Here is a 22,861-nt window from a genome sequence, read left to right on the forward strand (position 1 = left end):
ATATCCCGGCCTGCGTTTGGGAGGTTGATAGGATGTTATAGAATCTTTGCTGGCCATGGGGGAGGTGTCTGATAACTGGATGATAGAAGAGTATGTTTCTTCAAGGGGAGCGGTAGGGATAAGACAGGTAACTGTCTAACATTAATGGTAGTGTTGTAATTGGAAAAAATTCCGAAGGATAAGATTAATCTCTTTGGAAATGCAGTGATTAATCAAAGGTGGTCACCATTGTTTTCGACCCTCAGACCGTAAGATAGAGGAGCAGGATTAGGCCATTTGGCCCATCGAGTCTGCTCTATCATGGCTGATCCAATTTTCCTCTCAGCCCCCATCTTCTGTCTCTCTCCGCCCCCCATCCCTTCATGCGCTGACTAATCAAAAATCTACCCACCTCTGCCTTAAATATACATAAAGGCTTGACCTCCACAGCTGCCTATGGCAACAAATTCCACAGATTCACCACTCCCTGGCTAAAGAAATTCCTTCTCATCTCCATTCTAAATGGACACCCCTCTATTCTGAGGCTGTGTCCTCTAGGCTTAGATTCTCCTACCACAGGAAACATCTCTGCATCCACTCTTATCAAGGCCTTTCACTATTCGATAGGCTTCAATGAGGTCACCCTTCATTCTTCTGAATTCTCATTAATACAGGCCCAGAGTCATCAAATGCTCTTCACATGCCTTTCAATCCTGGAACCATTTTCGAGAACCTCCTTTGAACCCTCTCCCGTTTCAGCACACTCTTTGTAAGTTAAAGGGCCCAAATCTGCTCACAACACTCTAAGTGAGGCCCCACCAGTGCTTTGTAAAGTCTCAACATTACATCCTTGCTTTTGTATTCTAGTCCTCTTGAAGTGAATGCTAACATTGCATTTGGCTTCCTCACCACAGATTCAACCTGCAAATTAGAAGAGAAGTAGAAAGAATTAAAAGAGAGTGAACAGTTTTAAGTTCCTTGGCATAAACATCACCGTGGTCTGTACATACTGGCAGTCTGGTGAAAAAGACACAACAGCGCCTCTTTCACCTCAGACGGTTGAAGAAGTTTGGTATGGGCCCCCAAATCTTAAGAACTTTCTATAGGGGCACAATTGACTGGCTGCATCACTGCCTGGTATGGGAACAGTACCTCCCTCAATCGCAGGACTCTGCAGAGAGTGGTGCGGACAGCCCAGCGCATCTGTAGATGTGAACTTCCCACTATTCAGGACATTTACAAAGACAGGTGTGTAAAAAGGGCCTGAAGGATCATTGGGGACCCGAGTCACCCCAACCACAAACCACAAACTGTTCCAGCTGCTACCATCTGGGAAACGGTACCACAGCATAAAACCCAGGACCAACAGGCTCTGGGACCATAAGTCCATAAGACATAGGAGCAGAATTTGGCCATCTGGCCCATCGAGTCTGCTCCTCTATTCAACCCCAGTTCCCGGCCTTCTCCCTGTAACCTTTGATGCCATGTCCAGTCAAGAACCCATCAATCTCTGCCTTAAATACACCCAACGAGCTGGCCTCCACAGCTTCTTCCACCAGGCCATCAGACTGCTTAACTATGTTATATTGACCATCCTGTTGTACATACTATTTATTATAATGGCACATTGCACATTTAGACGGAGACGTAACATAAAGATTTTTACTCATGTATATGAAGGATGTAATTAATAAAGTCAATTCAGTTTGATTCAAACAGTCTAACAGGAGGGGCAAAGCTTTTAGATTCAAAGATTCTAAGTTTGGTTTTATTGCATGTACAATACAACTCTGCTCTTCTCCAGGTAATCAGATTTAGAATCAGGTTTATTATCACCGGCCTGTGTCGTGAAATTTGTTAACTTAGCAGCAGCAGTTCAATGCAATGCATAATATAGAAGAAAAAAAATTTTAAAATGATAATAAATCAATTACAGTATATGTATTTTGAATAGATTAAAAATCATACAAGAACAGATATACTGTATATTTAAAAAAGAGTGAGGTAGTGTCCAAGGGTTCAATGTCCATTTAGGAATCGGATGGCAGAGGGGAAGAAGTTATTCCTGAATCGCTGAGTGTGTGCCTTCAGGCTTCTGTACCTCCTTCCTGATGGTAACAGTGAGAAAAGGGCATGTCCTGGGTGCTGGAGGTCCTTAATAATGGACACTGCCTTTCTGAGACACCGCTCCTTGAAGATGTCCTGGGTACTTTGTAGACTAGTAGCATAAAATACAGAATAAACCGTGGGTGTTTTTGAATGAAAAGACATCCACTGCACCCCCGGACATGAAAAAGAGAAAGAAACAAAACTAGCAAACCCTGAAACCACCCTCCCCCCCATAGAGAAAATAAAACAGCAACAATAACATCACTTCCTAACTCCCTCTTCCTCAGAAGAACAGCAACACTTACACTGAAACGCCCGAACCCCTCTCTCACGCACCAAAACTAACAGTTCACCCACACAGAAAAACCAAGCACATCGGACCCCAAGTCCTCAACCCCTCCCCTCTCACAATGAGTAACATATCGCCCTCCTGCCGAAGAGTGGAAAGAAAGCACTGAAGAACTGAAGGAGGCCAATACTGTATAAAGTACAGTCCAATAATCACGTGTGGGCATGTGGCCAAGTGGTTAAGGCATTGGACTAGCGACCTGAAGGTCGTGAGTTCGAGCCCCAGCCAAGGCAACATATTGTGTCCTTGAGCAAGGCACTTAATCACACATTTTTCTGTGTGCGTCCTAATGCCCTTCCCTTAGATAACATTGGTGTCATAGAGAGGGGAGACTTGCAGCACGGGCAACTGCCGGTCTTCCATACAACCTTGCCCAGGCCTGCGCCCTGGAGAGTGAAGACTTTCCAGGCGCAGATCCATGGTCTCGCAAGTCTAACGGATGCCAATAATCACAAAAATCTCAGAATATCGAAAACATCTTCCCGTCAGCATTTGAGGAGATTTGAGGTGAGAGGTTCCTTCTCCCGGAGCTTGAGATGCTCTTTTATTTTTCACAGAGATGTTGAAACATACCGTGGAATGTATCATTTAATTCAACGACCAACACAGTGTGGGGGTGTGCTGGGGCAGCCTGCAAGAGTCGCTGTGCTTCCAGTGTCAATGTAGCATGCCTGCAACTTGCTAAACTTAACCAGTGTGTCTTTTTGGAATGTGGGAGGAAACCCATAGGATCCCAGAAAGCAGGGGTGCAGTGCTAGCTGGAGCGCGTCCGGCACATCTTTAAGAAAAAAGCCCAAATAAACAAGCTAATTAGTTAGGTGCCGCCCAGGGTGATTTGAGTCTCTCAGAAACTGCTGATCTCCTGGGATTTTTACGCACAGCAGACTCTGGAGTTTACAAAGAATGGTGCCAAACACAAAAAAAACATCCAGCGGGCAGATTTGACAAAATGTTTTCGCTCACAGAACAACCACTCCCTGGGATCACCCTGGGCAGCACCTAATTAATTAGCTTGTTTATACAGTCCTTCCAGGTGAGGCAACACTTCACCTGTGAGTCAGCTGGGGTGATATACTGTGTCCGGTGCTCCCGATGTGGCCTTTTATATATTGGCGAGACCCGACGCAGACTGGGAGACCGCTTTGCTGAACATCTACGCTCTGTCCGCCAGAGAAAGCAGGATCTCCCAGTGGCCACACATTTTAATTCCACATCCCATTCCCATTCTGACATGTCTATCCACGGCCTCCTCTACTGTCAAGATGAAGCCACACTCAGGTTGGAGGAACAACACTTTATATTCCGTCTGGGTAGCCTCCAACCTGATGGCATGAACATTGACTTCTCTAACTTCCGTTAATGCCCCACCTTCCCTTCGTACCCCATCCGTTATTTATTTATCTTTTATTATTTTCTATTTTTTTTCTCTCTCTCCTTTTTCTCTCTGGGCCTCCTGTCCCATGATCCTCTCATATCCCTTTTGCCAATCACCTGTCCAGCTCCTGGCTCCATCCCTCCCTCTCCTGTTTTCTCCTATCATTTCGGATCTTCCCCCCCCCACCCCAACTTTCAAATCTCTTACTAGCTCTTCTTTCAGTTAGTCCTGACAAAGGGTCTCGGCCCGAAACGTCGACTGTACCTCTTCCTATAGATGCTGCCTGGCCTGCTGCGTTCACCAGCCACTTTTATATGTGTTGCTTGAAATTCCAGCGTTTGCAGATTTCCTCGTGTTTGTGTTGATTATTTCGGCTTTTTCCTTAAAGACGTGCCGGACGCGCTCTGGCTCGCTCTGCAGCACGGCCAGAGAGGACACACGAATCCCTTGCTGGCAGCGAGAGGAATTGAACCCCGATCACTTAACCCTGGCGCTGTATTGTGCCAACTGATACCGTGAGAGTGCAGATAGTCAGAATCAGGTTTATCGGCAATGTGAGATTAGCTGCTCTGTAGCAGCAGTACAGTGCATGATGTAAAAGTTACCATAAGTTAATTAAATAAATAATTAGATAGCTAGATCGATCACTGCTTGCCGATACAGTAGACCACGATGCTACTGTGGTGCCCCACCAAGAGTGGTGAACCTGGGAAATTCTCCGATGCAGAAAGTTGTTGGGGCCAAATCAACGTTCAGAGTAAATTTATTATCAAAGAGCGTATATGTCACCACATACCACCCTGAGATTAGTTTTGTTTCAGGCATTCACAGTACATCCAAGAGAGAGAAAAAAATAACAAATATATAAGCAATAAATTGGAAAACGCAAGATGAAGGGTCCTTGAATAGGTTGTGGAAACATTTCAGTGATGGGTGAGTTCAAGACCCTGATGGTTGAGGGGTAATAACTGTTGCTGAAACTGGTGGTGCCAGTCCTGAGGCTCCAGTGCCACCTTCCTAATGGCAGAGGCAAGTGGAGAGCATGGCCTGGGTGGTGGTGGTTTTGCTTTCCTGCGACAGCATTTCATGTAGATGAGCTTGACGGAGGGGAGAGCTTTACCAGGGCATCCCGTGATGGAATCAGACAGCTTCTTCCCTACTGCCACAAGGTTCCTGAACACATCTCCTCTTTCACATCCGCATCCCAGTTCTCAGACTTTTAATTCTACCTCCACTGTTACTGTTTTTTGTTGTATTAATTTTTGAGCTACCTGAGTGTGCACTAATCTGGCTGCGTCACAGATTGTCGTGGAAACACAAAGGCTCTTGAATGGAGAATCCTACAAAAAAAAAGAATCCCAGTACATCATGGGAAGAGTCCTCCCCAACATGAAACGCTGTCGTAGGAAACATAGAACATAGAATAGTACAGCACAGTACAGGCCCTTCTGCCCACATTGTTGTGCCGACCCTCAAACCCTGCCTCCCATATAACACCCCACCTTAAATTCCTCCATATACCTGCAACATCCATCATCAGAGATCCTCACCACTCAGGTCTTCGCTCGCTGCTGCCGTCAGGTAGAAGGTACAGGAGCCCCAGGACTCTCACCGCCAGGTTCAGGAACAGTTATTACCCGTCAACCATCAGGTCTTGAACAAAAGGGGATAATTTCACTCAACTTCACTCGCCCATCATTGAAATGTTCCCACAACCAACGGACTCACTTTCAAGGACTCTTCATCTCATGCTCTCGATATTTATTGCTTATCTATTTATTACAAATAAACCCTTCGGCAGGACTGGAGAGAGAAAAAAGGCCGAGGAGTAGATTTAAAAGGTGGGGAGAGGGGAGAGAGAGACAGAAGGCGATAGGCTATGTTCCCTGTAAGCTGTGCGCGCACACGTTTTCCAACCAGCGCACAGAAATTAATGTGCACACAAAAGGTTAGTTACCTAAAATAATGTAGTAATTAATAATTATACTTATTGAAAATAATCTTTTAGCTAAATGTTTCTGTTAACAAGTCAGTCGGTTTTTCAAATACCACAATGCAGGTCACTAATTTACGTCACCTCACCTTTCCTGTTCCGGTTTGCACAGCTGCATCACGGCGGCAGCCATCTTGGGCGGACAGTGTTCATATCGTAAAGTTTACAAAGATCTGTTTCAAGTCCTGTAGGTAGCTTACTAAGTTTTTATTGATTCACTATGTCGAATTGAAAAGAAGCGAAGGGCGTGAAGTGCAAAAGAACTGCAAATTTGTTTAAGGTTGAACGGCTTAAAAAATAGTAGAATCTGCTACACCGAAAGCTCATGAGGTCATGAACGTTCAGCTCGCCTTTCACATCCCCTTCCTAGTTCTCAGACTTTTAATTCTACCTCGTCTGTTATTGTTTTCGTAGTATTAATTTTTGAGCTACCTGAGTGTGCACTAATCTGGCTGTGTCACAGATTGTCGTGGAAACACCAAAGTTCTTGAATGGAGAATCCCAGTACATCATGGGAAGAGCCCTCCCAACATGAAAGATACAACTAGTATGATGTTGTAGGAATAACAGAGACATGGCTGCAAGAGGACCAGGGCTGGGAAATGAATATTCAAGGGTATACGTCCTATCGAAAGGTTGGCAGAGGGGGTGGAGTGGCTCTGTTGGTGAGGAATGAAATTCAGTCCCTTGTGAGGGGCGACATAGAATCAGGAGATGTAGAGTCAGTGTGGATAGAACTGAGAAATTGTAAGGGCAAAAAGACCCTAATGGGAGTTATCTACAGGCCCCCAAACAGTAGCCTGGATATAGGGTGCAAGTTGAATCAAGAATTAAAACTGGCATGTCGTGGGCCGGCTGGTGGTGCGATGACATCGGTGCTGGACCCAGGAGCGGAGGTTTCCAGGTTCAAAACTAGTCAGGTCCTCTCCCGAGTACGCTTTCCATCTGTATCGAGTTGAGTGTCGAGATCGCAACTCGCCCTCGTAAAATATAAAGGGAAAAATAATGCAAAAGTGTCTGTGTGAGGAGTGACGTGCCACACAGTCTCTCTCTCGCTCTGCGCCTTGTAAAAAGCCATGAAAAAGACATCATCACGGACGCACACGCAGAGACTAGCACACACGCAGGCTCACACCAAAAAAAAATTGGCATGTTGCAAAGGTAATGCTACAGTTGCTCTGGGGGATTTCAACATGCAGGTAGACTGGGAAAACAAGGTTGGTACTGGATCCCAAGAAAGGGAGTTTGTGGAGTCCCTCCGAGATGGATTCTTAGAGCAGCCTGTACTGGAACCTACCAGGGAGAAGGCAATTCTGGCTCTAGTGTTGTGTAATGAACCAGATTTGATAAGGGACCTCGAGGTAAAGGAGCCATTAGGAGGTAGTGACCATAATATGATAAGTTTTAATCTACGATTTGAGAGGGAGAAGGGAAAATCGGAAGTGTCAGTATAACAGTTGAACAAAGGGGACTATGGAGCCATGAGGGAGGAGCTGGCCAAAGTTGACTGAAAAGATACCCTAGCAGGGATGTCAGTGGAACAACAACGGCAGGTGTTTCTGGGAATAATACAGAAGGTGCAGGATCAGTTCATTCTAAAGAGGAAGAAAGATTCTAAGGGGAGTAAGGGGCGACTGTGGCTGACAAGGGAAGTCAAGGACAGTATAAAAATAAAAGAGAGGAAGTATGACATAACAAAGATGAGCGGGAAGCCAGAAGATTGGGAAACTTTTAAAGAGCAACAGAAGATAACTAAAAAGGCAACACGGGGAGAAAAGATGAGGTATGAAGGTAAGCTAGCCAAGAATATAAAGGAGGATAGTAAAAGCTTCTTTAGGTATGTGAAGAGGAAAAAATTAGTTCAGACCAAAGTTGGGCCCTTGAAGACAGAAATGGGTGAATTTATTATGGGGAACAAAGAAATGGCAGATGAGTTGAACAGGTACTTTGGATCTGTCTTCACTAGGGAAGACACAAACAATCTCCCTGATGTAATAGTGGCCAGAGGACCTAGGGTAACGGAGGAACTGAAGGAAATTCACATTAGGCAGAAAATGGTGTTGGATAGACTGATGGGACTGAAGGCTGGTAAATCCCCAGGGCCTGATGGTCTGCATCCCAGGGTACTTAAGGAGGTGGCTCTAGAAATCATGGACGCATTGGTAATTATTTTCCAATGTTCTATAGATTCAGGATCAGTTCTTGTGGATTGGAGGGTAGCTAGTGTTATCCCACTTTTTAAGAAAGGAGGGAGAGAGAAAACAGGGAATTATAGACCGGTTAGCCTGACATCAGTGGTGGGGAAGATGCTGGAGTCCATTATAAAAGATGAAATTACAACACATCTGGATAGCAGTAACAGGATTGATCTGAGTCAGCATGGATTTACGAAGGGGAAATCATGCTTGACTAATCTTCTGGAATTTTTTGAGGATGTAACTATGAAAATAGACAAGGGAGAGCCAGTGGATGTAGTGTACCTTGGACTTTCAGAAAGCCTCTGATAAGGTCCCACATAGGAGATTAGTGGGCAAAATTGGAGCACATGGTATTGGGGGCAGAGTACTGACATGGATTGAAAATTGGCTGGCTGACAGAAAACAGAGTAGGGATTAACGGGTCCCTTTCAGAATGGCAGGTACCGCAAGGCTCGGTGCTGGGACCGCAGCTATTTACAATATATATTAATGATTTAGATGAAGGGATTAAAAGTAACAGTAGCAAATTTGCAGATGATACAAAGCTGGTGGCAGTGTGAAATGTGAGGAGGATGTTATGAGAATGCAGGGTGACTTGGACAGGTTGGGTGAGTGGGCAGATGCATGGCAGATTCAATTTAATGTGGATAAATGTGAGGTTATCCACTTTGGTGGCAAGAACAGGAAGGCAGATTAGTATCTGAATGGTGTCAAGTTAGGAAAAGGGGAAGTACAACGAGATCTAGGCGTTCTTGTTCATCAGTCACTGAAAGTAGGCATGCAGGTACAGCAGGCGGTGAAGAAAGCTAATGGCATATTGGCCTTCATAACAAGGGGAGTTGAGTATAGGAGCAAAGAGGTCCTTCTGCAGTTGTACAGGGCCCTGGTGAGACCACACCTGGAGTATTGTGTACAGTTTTGGTCTCCAAATTTGAGGAAGGACATTCTTGCTATTGAGGGAGTGCAGCGTAGGTTCACGAGGTTAATTCCCGAGATAGCAGGACTGTCATATGTTGAAAGATTGGAGCGACTGGGCTTGTATACACTGGAATTTAGAAAGATGAGAGGGGATCTGATTGAAATATATAAGATTATTAAGGGATTGGACACGCTAGAGGCAGGAAATATGTTCCCAATGTTGGGGGAGTCCAGAACCAGAGGCCACAGTTTGAGAATAAGGGGTAGGCCATTTAGAACAGAGTTGAGGAAAAACTTTTTCATCCAGAGAGTTGTGGATCTGTTAAATGCTCTGCCTCAAAAGGCAGTGGAGGCCAATTCTCTGGATGCTTTCAAGAAAAAGTTAGATGGAGCTCTTAAAGATAGCGGAGTGAAGGGATATGGGGACGAGGCAGGAACAGGATACTGATTGTGGATGATCAGCCATGATCACAGTGAATGGCGGTGCTGGCTCGAAGGGCCGAATGGCCTACTCCTGCACCTATTGTCTATTGAGAAATATTTATGTATGATTCGGAAACTGGAGTTATCTGTTTGTATTGTCGTGATAAATCGCATTTGGGCGGTGTACAAAAGCTCACAGTAGATACAAGTTCGCAGTTGACTTTTATAAATAGGCTTTGTGTGCATTTAGAAAGAAAGGTTTCCTGAAGTTGAGGTACAAGAATGGTCAGCTTTCGATTTCTTCACAATTGCAGATTGTGACTTCACATTTGGCGAACAAGTTAGTGCCTTATGTCTAAAATATGATTTTCTAGCTGAAAATACTGTAATAGTTAGACAGTTTAATGATTTCAAATTTTCTGTGCAAGGAAAAATTAAATCCAAACTGATTTCAAACTTTGCTCAAATGGTGGCATTTGTGCTTCAAAATGAACAGTTTTGCGACCTTGCACAGCTGATGGACATTGTGACTAGTGCGGACTGTGAGCGAGGTTTTAGCCTAATGGATCAACTCAGAAACAAGCTGAGAAACCGTTTAGGTGAATGTCATTTGGATATGTTAATGAGAATCAAAAATTGTATGGAAGTTCTATTAGTCTGGAATGAGTTTACAAAGAATGAGTAAATGCCAAAGACAGGAGAGAGAAGAAAATTACTGAGTGACTTAAATATGTTATTTAGTTGTTATTCTGCACAGTTTTATGTCAAGTATTTTGTAAACCTACATAAACGTGCCACGTGTGCATTCAGTGCGCACATACTTTCGTCCCAGGAAAAAAATTTGCACAACGCAAGGTATTTGTGCACACTGACTACTAAAAATTAGAGGGAACATTGGTGATAGGTGAAACCTGGAGGGGGAGGGATGAAGTGAAGAGCTGGGAAGTTGAGTGGTGAAAGAGACAGAAGGCCATGGAAGAAAGGAGAAGGGGGGAGGAGCACCAGTCGGCCCAGAATGTGGACTGTACTTTTTTCCCATAGATGCTACATGCTGACTTCCTCCAACATTTTGAGGGCAAGAATGACCTCATACAGCGCTCTTTGGAGCAGCACAGTTCTCCTGAGTACAACTACAGACATCTATAGAACAGTAACTGTAACAGGATTAATGAAAGATCAACCAGAGTGCAGAAGACAGCAAACTGCAGATGCAGACATAAATAAATAACCATGAGATAAGGAGTCCTTAAAGTGAGATCATTGGGTGTGGGAACATCTCACTGATGTTCGTTCTCCCTGTGTGCGTTGCTTTGGATTTCCACCGTCTGCAGGCTCGCTCGCCTTTACCATTTTTGTCCGTTCTGATGCAAAGGAACAACTCCCACTCTCCGCCTCCCTTAGCCCACCCACCAGTGTCAGACTGCGATGCCAGTGGACGAGTGGACTTCCTGTTGTTGTTTGGTCTTTAAGTGGTTTGTTTATTTTTGTAGATATGAGGTTTTGAGATTGCCCTGTTTATTTTCCGATGCCTCATCTTAAGAGTTGTTGAATCACACATTGTAGAAACAGGCCCTTCGGCCTACTGAGTCTGTGTTGGCCATTGGCCACTCACTCACACTGATCCTTTTTATTCTTCCCACCAACTCCCAAGGGCCCTACTGCTCAGCTAGAGCCAGTGGCCAGTCCATCCACAATTCTCAGGTCTTTGAGATATTGGCACCCACACGGTCAGCTTGGGAGCGTGCAAACTCCACGCAGCCAGCAGCTCAGGTCAGGATCGAACCTGGGTCGCTGGAGCCGTGTGGCATAAAATGTAAATAATTAGCATCAGTTGTCGACAAACATACCACTCAGAGGGCACTACGCTCCCTCATAAAGTGGCCACTGAGTGTTTGGACGTGCTCTTCTGTTGCTGTAGCCCGTCCACTTCAAGCTTCGACGTGTTGGGCGTTCAGAGATGCTGTTCTGCACACCACTGTTGTTAACGCCTGGTTATTTGAGTTACGATCACTTTCCTGTCAGCTCGCAAGAGTCTGGCTATTCTCCTCTGACCTCTCTCTCATTAGCAAGGCATTTTAGCCCACAAAGCTGCCACTCTCTGCATCTCTTCTTTTGTTTCTTGCACCGTTATCTGTAAACTCTAAAATCCCAGGCGATCAGCAGTTTTGAGATACTCAAACCACCCCGTCTGGCACCAGCAATCATTCCACAGTCAGTCACTTTGATCACATTTCTCCCCCATTCTGATGCTTAGTCTGAACAACAGCTGAACCGCTTGACCATGTCTGTGTGTTTTTATGCATGCAGTTGCTGCCACATGATTGGCTGATTGGATATCTGCATTAACAAGCAGGGTACACGTGTACCTAATAAAATGGCCATTGAGTGAATTTCGAGTACGTTTAATTACGGCTGAGCAGAAGGCACTGAACCTATCCCCACCAGCAAAAATGATAGATGCACTGACTACTGTTTTATAAAGCTCTAGCAAATTACATAGACTGAAGTCCACATTGCTTCAATTAGACAACAAAGTTCAAAGTCAATTTGATTGTCAAAAACTTACCTCTGACATTGGGGTGGCACGGTAGTGTAGTGGTTAGCACAACGCTTTGTGGTACAGGTGGCCCAGGTTCAAATCCCACCGCTGCCTGTAAGGAGTTTGTACGTTCTCCCTGTAGGTTTCCTCTGGGTGCTGTGGTTTCCTCCCACAGTCCACAGATGTACCGGTTGGTAAGTTAATTGCTCATTGTAAATTGTCCCGTGATTAGAACATAGAACATAGAAATCTACAGCACATTACAGGCCCTTCGGCCCATGTAACCTACTCTAGAAACTGTCTAGAGTTACCCTACCGCATAGCCCTCTATTTTTCTAAACTCCATGTACCTATCGAAGAGTCTCTTAAAAGACCCTATTGTATCCGCTTCTTCCACCGTCGCTGGCAGTGCATTCCACGCACCCACCACACTCTGTGAAAAACTTACCCCTGGCTTCCCCTACTTCCGAGCACCTTAAAACTGTGCGCTCTCGTGTTAGCCATTTCAGCCCTTGTATTAGCCTCTGACTATCCACATGGTCAATGCCTCTCATCATCTTATACACCTCTATCAGGTCACTTTTCATCCTCCGTCATCCCAAGGAAAAAGGGCCAAGTTCACTCAACCTATTCTCATAAGGCATGCTCCCCAATCCAGGCAGCATCCTTGTAGATCTCCTCTGCACTTTCTCTATAGCATCCACATCCTTTGTATAGTGAGGTGACCAGAACCGAGCACAGATTAGGCTAGGATTAAATCGGGGGTAGCTGGGCAGCGCACCTCGAAGGGCCAGAAGGGCCTATTCCAAGCTGTATCTCAATAAATAAATAAAAAAATAATTAATTACTTTCCCCTTTACTCCAATTACCTTAAAATTATGGTCTCCTATATCAACCATTGCCACCCTACGAAAAAGGCGCTGGCTGTCCACTCTATCAATGCCTCTCATAATATTATACACCTCTATAGATTCATCTCGCATCCTCTTCGCTCCAAAGGGAAAAGTCCTCGCTTGCTAAACCTTTCCTCATAAGACATGCTCTCCAATCCAGGCAGGAGTGCTTTGCAATCCTTCCTGTACCGATGACATCGTCCCTAGTGGACATTGCTCCTGAGATGGCTGTACTGGGGAAGAGATAGTCTCCCATGTCTTTGAAGGGTGTGCATTTGCTAAAGAGGGCGTAGGGAAGGGGGCAAGATTTCGCCTCCGGCAGCTGTGTCACAGAGGGCAACGCACAGAAAATGCTGGAGGAGCTCAGCAGGTTGGGTTCGTGGAAATGATTCCAGGATTGAATGGCTTGTCTGTGAAGAGTATTTGATGGCTCTGGTCCTGTATTCACTAGAATTCAGAAGAATGAGGAGGGATCTCATTGAAACCCATCGAATGGTGAAAGGCCTCGATAGAGTGGATGTGGAGAGGGTGTTTCTTATGGTAGGAGACTCTAAGACCAGAGGACACAGCCTCAGAATAGAGGGATGTCCTTTTAGAATGGAGATGAGGAGGAATTTCTTTAGCCAGAGAGTGGTGAATCTGTGGAATTCAATACCACGAGCAACTGTGGAAGCCAAGTCTTTATGTGTATTTAAGGCAGAAGTTGATAGATTCTTGATTGGTCAGGGAATGAAGGGATACGGGGAGAAGACAGGAGATTGGAACCGAGAGGAAAATTGGATCAGCTACGATGAAATGGCAGAGTAGACTCGATGGGCCAAATGGACTAATTCTGCTCCTGTATCTTATAGTCTTATGGCTAGGCAGCATCACTTGATATGAATAGTCATAAACATGAGAAAAGTCTGCAGATTCTAGCAATCTCGAGCAACACACACAAAATGCGAGAGAAACTCAGCAGGGCAGTTGACGGTTTGGACTGAGACCCTTCTGCGGGACTGGGGAGGTTCTTGATCCTACCTTTCCAGTTCTGGCGAAGCGTCTCAGCCTGAAAAATCGATTGTCTGTTCCAACCCGTAGATGTTGCCTGACCCACTGGGTTTCTCCAGCACTTCCAGTGCGTTACCCCAAGATTTCCAGCATCTGCAGAATCTCTTGTGTCAATGTGCAACAGAGCACTTGCTGATCGATGGGCTGTTTCTAGAGACACACATCAAGTACTGCTGAAGGGTCAGAAAACTGGAGAAAAGATGCGGTTTGATCTGATCTTTGGTCTAAGCCAGATAGAAGGTATTTTAGTATTTCCAAAACAACATTATTAACCACAAAATATGTACACAAAAGAAGAAACAGTGCAAAAGGTTTTACATTTCATGGTCTTTACATTCAGAGTGTGAGCAATTTTTTTATATAAAACACCATAGCAACAGTGCTAGTCATGTGACCCTTGATTTCTATTTTTATATTTTATAAGTAAAAATTTATTTAGACTGATGTACAATTTGGAGGAGGATCTTCTGGAAGAGCCGTTTGTTCTCTCCCCCCCCCCCCGTCTCAGAGTTCAAAGTTCAAGGTTCATTTGTTATTCCTATTTATAGCTCTTGTACCTTTCTTCAAATTTTAGGTTGGCTTCCTGCCCAGCTCTTCGTTTCAGGTTGGGGGAGCAACATTTCTTTCTTTCCGTCTGGGTAGTTTCCAACCTGATGGCTTTAACATCGATTTCTCAAACCTGGTAATTTTTGCACTCCCCTCCCCTCCCTTTTTCCATTCGCCATTCTGGCTCTCCCCCCGCCCTCACCCATTCTCCTGTTCTCACCTGCCCTTCACTGCCCTCTGGTGACCCTCCTCCTTCCCTTTCTCCCACGGTCCACTCTCTTCTCCTATCAGATCCCTCCTTCTTCAGCCCATTTCCACCTACCACCTCCCAGCTTCGTACTCTTCTCCCAACCACCCATCCACCTATCACCTGTCAGCTTGTACTCCTTCCCCTCCCTCCACCTCTTTATTCTGGCTTCTACCCTCTTCCTTTACCGTCCTCAGCCCAAAATGGCGGCTGGATATTCTTCCCAATAGCCTTTGCCTGACCTGCTGAGTTCCTCCAGCATTTTCAGCATCTGACGAATCTCTTGTGTTTATGATCCTGAAACCATCTTTGTTCACAATAGTCTTAGCAAGTGGGGTGCCACCTGAGTACCAGTAGTTGTATGCTTACACGAAGGACTTGGGTTTGGACCTCTTGGCCACTTTCTTCTTACCCATCTTGGCAGTCACCTTTCAATACAGCCACAAGGGCTATCAGCCTTCTGTTTGATAGCCTTCAACCTGACGGCATGAGAATTGACTTCTCTTTCTTCCGCCATTTCTCCTACCTCCCGCCGTCTCTCGCTTACCTTTCCCTGTTCTTGTTCCTATCTCCTCAGATCCTGATAGGGGAGGACAGTGGACTATGGCATAAAGAGCAAGAGGAGGGGGGACCAGAGGAAGGTGAAGGGCAGTTGAGGAGAAAGTTTTTGACAATGCACCTATGCATCCCTTGTAGCAACTGGCCAACAGCAGAACCAGCTTCCCAGTTTTCATAAACTTCCCCAGTTCAATTTTTTAATATCATATCACGAGCACTCCCAAGTCCCTTTGCAGCCCCGATTTCTCAATGTTCTCCCTGTATTAAAAAATAGCCTGCATCCTTATTCCTTCTACCAAAGTGCACGGTCATATACTTCCCACAAACTGCTGGAGGAACTCAGCAGGCCAGGCAGCACCTACGGAAAAGAGTCAACGTTTCGGGCCGAGATCCTTTATCAGGACTGGGGGAAAAAAAAGAGATTAGAAGTCAGAGGAAGAAAGTGGGAGGGAGAAGAGAAGAAGTACAAGGTGGTAGGTGATGGGTGAAACCAGGAGAGGGGGAGGGGTGAAGTAAAGAGCTGGGAAGTCGATTGTTGAAAGAGATAAAGGGCTGGAGAAGGGGGCATCTGATTGGAGAGGGGAGAAGTCTATGGAAGAAAGGGAAGGGGAAGGAGCACCAGAGGGAGGTGATGGGCCGGTAAGAAGATGAGGTGAGAGAGGGGAATGGGGGATGGTGAAGGGGGAAGGGGGATATTACCGGAAGTTCAAGAAATCAATGTTCATGCCATCAGGTTGGAGGCTTCCCAGATGGAATACAAGGTGTTGCTCCTGGCAGTAGAGGAGGCCATGGACTGATGTGTTGGAATGAGAATGGGAAGTAGAATTGAAATGGGTGGCCACCGAGAGACCCCGCTTTTTCTGGCGGATAGAGCATAGGTGCTCGAACTTTGAACTTTGAACCTCTCCCTCACCAAAGCCATCAACCTCTCTCCATCTGATGCACATATTTCACCATCTAATTATGTTATTTCTCTCCTTCTAACAGACGATGACTTTTCGGTTATTCAGCAAGAGATTTCCATCGTGAAGTCCTGCACGCATCAGAACATTGTCGCATATTATGGAAGCTACATCAAGTAAGAGATGGTTAAATACTTCTTTCAAGTGCTTAGAGACTGAGATAGGATTGCCGTTGAGTAGGAGCACCTACCAAAAGTCCATCTCTTCTACAAGTCTTGGCTCAAGGCAAATAATGATCAACCTGTACTTACATAGCACCTGGACTGCAATAAAGCACCTGTCAAAGTCCAATTAAATATGAGGACTTACAGCGTTGAAACGTGAATGATTCCAAGAGTTAAAAGAGTACTGCAGCAGAGAAACAGGCCCTTTGGCCCATCTAGATCGTGCTAAAATATTATTTTGCTTTGTCCTATTGGCCAGCAGGTCTCTACACCCCTCCCATCCATGTACCTATCTAAATTTCTCTCCAATGTTGAAATCGAGCCAGCAGCCACCACTCTGAGTGAAGAAGCTCCCCCTCATGTTGCCGTAAATATTTCACCTTTCACCCTTAACCCACGAACTCTAGTTGTAGTCTCACCCAACCTCAGTGGAAAAAGCCTGCTTGCATTTACCCTCTCTACCCCTCTCATAATGTTATGTACCTCTATCAAAACCACCCCCTCCCCCCAAGTCTCCGTCTGCTCCAGGGAGAAAATTCCCAACAGCATACTGTCTTAGCTCCCAGAAATTCGTGTACTTCTCCTGGTTGGCATTAAGCTGCAAATCGCTCTGATTCAGCGCCACTTCCCGTACGCTGCTCCCTGTTGCAAAACCTGATGGTCCTGTGAAACGGGCATCGATCAATTTGCCACCAGCTTTGGTTCAGAGGTCCAGCGTTCCGACGGACTGACTGAAACACCCCCGCTGGGGGGGAAGGCATTGTCGACCGCTGCCTCCCCAGGTGAACGTCTGTCAAAATCAGAATCAAGTTTATTGTCATGCACAGGTGGAATGAAAAGCTTGCAGCAGCCTCACAGAATATAAAACTTACTTACTGCCTGTAATGCCACTGGTGCCTGGGGCAGCAATGAAGCTATAAATTGGCATCAAGATCAGCACAAAATTGTGGGCTGAATGGCCTGTCCCGTGCTATACTGTTCTACTTTCTATGATCTATAGCATTACCATTTACCAGCACTTGGTCATCCAGATACTCCTGAAATGTTTTGAGAGACTCAGCCTCCACCACCCCCTCAGGCAGTGCTTTGCAGACTCCAACCACCATTTTGTTTTTAAGTTACCTGTTACACCGCTGCCGTATAGGGCAACAATGAAGACCCTCCATCTCTGTCAGTGTTCAGGGCTTCCTTCACCATGTGGGTAGCTTCCTCTCGGTTTTCACTACTGTCAGTCGTACAAATCCCGGGTGGAGACTCAGGAATACCATCACACTCAGGTGTAGAAGGATTCTTCATTGCCGTTTCCATAACAACTTCGGGTTGTTAGCCCTGAGCTGAACCCCCATTCCTGGGGAACGAGTGGACCACTCTTAGTCTGACCTCTACCCTTTGACCTATTTGAGATGTGTGACCCTACCAAAAGCCAAAGCACAAGGCCCTGACTCCAGCCAACATAGCTCTCCAGGTCATTGAAGCACGCAAGCCCCCAAACCCAACAGCAAGGTTGTGGTCCTTACGGAGAACCCAATATACAAACTTTTCATGCATAATATACATAATAGTTAATTCAGAAACAAAGGTTCTGAACTTAAAGAGGGGTAACTTTGAAGGTATGAGATGTGAATTAGCTAAGATAGACTGGCAAATGACACTTAAAGGGTTGACGGTGGATATGCAATGGCAAGCATTTAAAGATTGCATGGATGAACTACAACAATTGTTCATCCCAGTTTGGCAAAAGAATAAATCAAGGAAGGTAGTGCACCCGTGGTTGACAAGAGAAATTAGGGATAGTATCAATTCCAAAGAAGAAGCATACAAATTAGCCAGAGAAAGTGGCTCACCAGAGGACTGGGAGAAATTCAAAGTTCAGCAGAGGAGGACAAAGGGCTTAATTAGGAAGGGGAAAAAAGATTATGAGAGAAAATTGGCAGGGAATGTAAAAACTGACTGTAAAAGCTTTTATAGATATGTAAAAAGGAAAAGACTGGTAAAGACAAATGTAGGTCCCCTACAGACAGAAACAGGTGAATTGATTATGGGGAGCAAGGACATGGCAGACCAATTGAATAATTACTTTGGTTCTGTCTTCACTAAGGAGGACATAAATAATCTTCCAGAAATAGTAGGGGACAGAGGGTCCAGTGAGATGGAGGAACTGAGCGAAATACATGTTAGTAGGGAAGTGGTGTTAGGTAAATTGAAGGGATTAAAGGCAGATAAATCCCCAGGGCCAGATGGTCTGCATCCCAGAGTGCTTAAGGAAGTAGCCCAAGAAATAGTGGATGCATTAGTGATAATTTTTCAAAACTCGTTAGATTCTGGATTAGTTCCTGAGGATTGGAGGGTGGCTAATGTAACCCCACTTTTTAAAAAAGGAGGGAGAGAGAAACCGGGGAATTATAGACCGGTTAGCCTAACGTCGGTGGTGGGGAAACTGCCAGAGTCAGTTATCAAAGATGTGATAACAGCACATTTGGAAAGCGGTGAAATCATCGGACAAAGTCAGCATGGATTTGTGAAAGGAAAATCATGTCTGACGAATCTCATAGAATTTTTTGAGGATGTAACTAGTAGAGTGGATAGGGGAGAACCAGTGGATGTGGTATATTTGGATTTTCAAAAGGCTTTTGACAAGGTCCCACACAGGAGATTAGTGTGCAAACTTAAAGCACACGGTATTGGGGGTAAGGTATTGATGTGGATAGAGAATTGGTTAGCAGACAGGAAGCAAAGAGTGGGAATAAACGGGACCTTTTCAGAATGGCAGGCAGTGACTAGTGGGGTACCGCAAGGCTCAGTGCTGGGACCCCAGTTGTTTACAATATATATTAATGACTTGGATGAGGGAATTAAGTGCAGCATTTCCAAGTTTGCGGATGACACGAAGCTGGGCGGCACTGTTAGCTGTGAGGAGGATGCTAAGAGGATGCAGGGTGACTTGGATAGGTTGGATGAGAGGGCAAGTTCATGGCAGATGCAATTTAATGTGGATAAATGTGAAGTTATCCACTTTGGTGGCAAAAGTAGGAAAACAGATTATTATCTGAATGGTGGCCGATTAGGAAAAGGGGAGGTGCAACGAGACCTGGGTGTCATTATACACCAGTCATTGAAAGTGGGCATGCAGGTACAGCAGGCGGTGAAAAAGGCAAATGGTATGCTGGCATTTATAGCGAGGGGATTCGAGTACAGGAGCAGGGAGGTACTACTGCAGTTGTACAAGGTCTTGGTGAGACCACACCTGGAGTATTGTGTGCAGTTTTGGTCCCCTAATCTGAGGAAAGACATCCTTGCCATAGAGGGAGTACAAAGAAGGTTCACCAGATTGATTCCTGGGATGGCAGGACTTCCATATGAAGAAAGACTGGATGAACTAGGCTTGTACTCATTGAAATTTAGAAGATTGAGGGGGGATCTGATTGAAACATATAAAATCCTAAAGGGATTGGACAGGCTAGATGCAGGAAGATCGTTCCCGATGTTGGGAAGTCCAGAATGAGGGGTCACAGTTTGAGGATAAAGGCGAAGCCTTTTAGGACTGAGATTAGGAAAAACTTCTTCACACAGAGAGTGGTGAATCTGTGGAATTCTCTGCCACAGGAAACAGTTGAGGCCAGTTCATTGACGATATTTAAGAGGAAGTTAGATATGGCCCTTGTGGCTAGGGGGATCAGAGGGTATGAAGGGAAGGCTGGTGCAGGGTTCTGAGTTGGATGATCAGCCATGATCATAATAAATGGTGGTGCAGGCTCGAAGGGCCGAATGGCCTACTCCACCTATTTTCTGTTTTCTATACATAATCATACATACATAATATACATATATAATTATCCATACAATATACATAATCATACATACATAATATACATATACAATTATCCATACAATATGCACATAATCATACATACATAATATACATATATAATTACCCATACATAATATACACATATAATACATATATATAATTATAATTATTCATACAATATACAAATATCATTATCCATACATAATTATCCACACACAATTATACATAATATATATAATTATACATAAATTGTACTGTACAATGAAAAAAATTTCTCTGAATACAAGGTCTTAGAACAACAAAAAAAAACAAGCAAAAGGCAACAAAGATAGAATCACAGACAAGTCCATGGTCATACAAGAGGTGGCTCCGTAGTGCTCTGTTGCTAAGGTAGGGTTCTGGCTGAGCGGGTGTGTTCAAGAACCTGATGGTTGTACGAGAAAAGCTGCCCCTGAACCTGGTGGTGAGGGTCTTCAGGCTTCTGTATCTCGTGCCTGACAGTGGCAGCTTCTTCACTTAGAGGCTCCCATCTGGGACAAGCCCCCTTCTCACTGCTGCCTCCAGGGAGGAGGTAACCGGAGCCTGAGGACCCAGACTCCGTGTTTTAGGAAGAGGTTCTTCCCCTCCGCCAGCAGATTTCTGAATTGCCCATGAACCCATGGATACCACCTCACTAATGCTCTTTTCCAGTATATTTAACTGTTGTAATTTATAGTGATTTTTATGTCTTACTGCTGCCACAAAACAACAAATTTCACAAATAATTGGCACGGATTTGATTTGGATTCTGAGGTGGTAGTAGGAGCTAAAACCCCTCAGATACTCGAGGGCTGGAACATTCGGTGGGACTACAACCACAGGTCATGGGTTAAGGGTGACAGGTGAAAGGTTTAAGGGGAAACTTCACACAGACGGTGGTGAGAGTGTGGATCGAGCTACCATCGCAAGTGCCATGCGCGAGTTCGATTTAAACGTTGAAGAGAAGTTCGGATGTGTCCGTGGATGGTTTGTTAACACTGGTTTGTTTTCTAACCTGCTTTATCTGACGCCGGCTCTGTTTTATCTCCCCCGCCCCAGGTCCAACAAGTTGTGGATTTGTATGGAATACTGTGGAGGAGGATCACTACAGGACATTTACCACGGTACACCACGGTTTATTGAGCTTTCAATCAATGGCTTCCTTCCAGAAACTGCAACCAGTAGGAAGGCGGAGTTCCAGAACCGCTCTAAGTGTAGCCCCACGTCTGTGTGCCTCTCACGCTGACCTTTACCCTTTGATCTTTGACTCTTGGCTAACGAGGAAAACAGGATCATAAACTGTAGACTCTAGATATTATCCAAAATACGTTATTTTACCTGGAAGGAGGCCATTCAGCCCATTATGTTTGTTCTGTTCCATAGAATGTCACTGTTCTTTTCTTTTAGCTTCCCTTATCCGGTTCTCTGGGCCCGATATTTGCCCAGTTTTCTGTCAAAACCTGCATTGTTTCTGCCTCAGGCACTATCTTAGCCGGATAAATCCATTCTTCAACAACTAGATTCTGCTTAAAGGAATTTCTCTCAAGATATTTTCAGTATAATCAGAATCAGGTTTAACTTCATATGTCGTGAAATTTGTTGTCCTTGCGGCAGCAGTACAATGCGATAAATAATAATAGAAAAAAAACCTGTGAATTACAGTAAAAAAATATATAGATAGAGAGAGAGAGATAGTGACAGTTAAATTAAATACGTAGTGCAGAAATAGAAATAAAAAGGTAGTGAGGTAGTGTTCATGGGTTCAATGTCCAATTGAGGAATCGGATGGCAGAGGGGAAGAAGCTGTTCCTGAATCACTGAGTGTGTGCCTTCAGGCTTCTGTGCCTCGTCCCAGATGGTAGCAATGAGAAGAGGGCACATCCGCAAAAAAAAGAGAGAAGATCAGGCAGAAAAACACAGAATATAGACAATAGGTGCAGAAGTAGACCATTCGGCCCTTTGAGCCTGCACTGCCATTCTGAGATCATGGCTGATCATCTACTATCAATACCCGGTTCCTGCCTTGTCCCCATAACCCTTGATTCCCCTATCCATAAGATACCTAACTAGCTCCTTCTTGAAAGCATCCAGAGAATTGGCCTCCACTGCCTTCTGAGGTAGCGCGTTCCACACCTCCACAACTCTCTGGGAGAAGTTCCTCCTCAACTCTGTCCTAAATGACCTACCCCTTATTCTTAAACCATGCCCTCTGGTACTGGACTCTTCCAGCATCTGGAACATATTTCCTGCCTCTATCTTGTCCAATCCCTTAATAATCCTATATGTCTCAATCAGATCCCCTCTCAATCTCCTTAATTCTAGCGTGTACAAGCCCAGTCTCTCTAACCTCTCTGCGTAAGACAGTCCGGACATCCCAGGAATTAACCTAGTGAACCTAAATATGAAAACTATAAGACTGATAAAAGGAGTCTAGATTCCTGGGCAACACTGTCCAGGCACAGCAGTAGGTTCTCCCCTCTCCGGTACAGAGTAACCGATCTAAAGGCGAGACGCCGGCTCTCACCCTGTACAGTCGGCTTCAATGCTTCAATCTCCGTCCTCACTTTTACCAGCGAGCAATGGAAGCTTTAGTCGGCGAAACGGAGCCAAACATTGGCTGTATCTCAATAAACGAATAAATAAATTCTGGCATCTGCGGTCTCTTATGCCTCTGGGATTCCATCCCGATATCCCGAGTTTGTCCGTTCTCCCTGTGACCGCATGGGTTTCCC

General features: G+C 45.0%; 1 protein-coding gene across 1 annotated transcript in view; it reads left to right on the forward strand.

The window, feature by feature from the left end:
- Positions 1-22,861, forward strand: part of LOC134353243 (mitogen-activated protein kinase kinase kinase kinase 5-like) — a 181,287-nt gene that overhangs the window by 49,628 nt on the left and 108,798 nt on the right. Inside the window, exons 3-4 of the mRNA XM_063061274.1 lie at positions 16,165-16,255; positions 21,189-21,253. Coding sequence (XP_062917344.1) covers positions 16,165-16,255; positions 21,189-21,253 — 156 coding nt within the window. The remainder of the gene's footprint in view (positions 1-16,164; positions 16,256-21,188; positions 21,254-22,861) is intronic.

The sequence above is a fragment of the Mobula hypostoma genome, chromosome 10, assembly GCF_963921235.1.
Source record: "Mobula hypostoma chromosome 10, sMobHyp1.1, whole genome shotgun sequence".
Lineage (NCBI taxonomy): Eukaryota > Metazoa > Chordata > Chondrichthyes > Myliobatiformes > Myliobatidae > Mobula > Mobula hypostoma.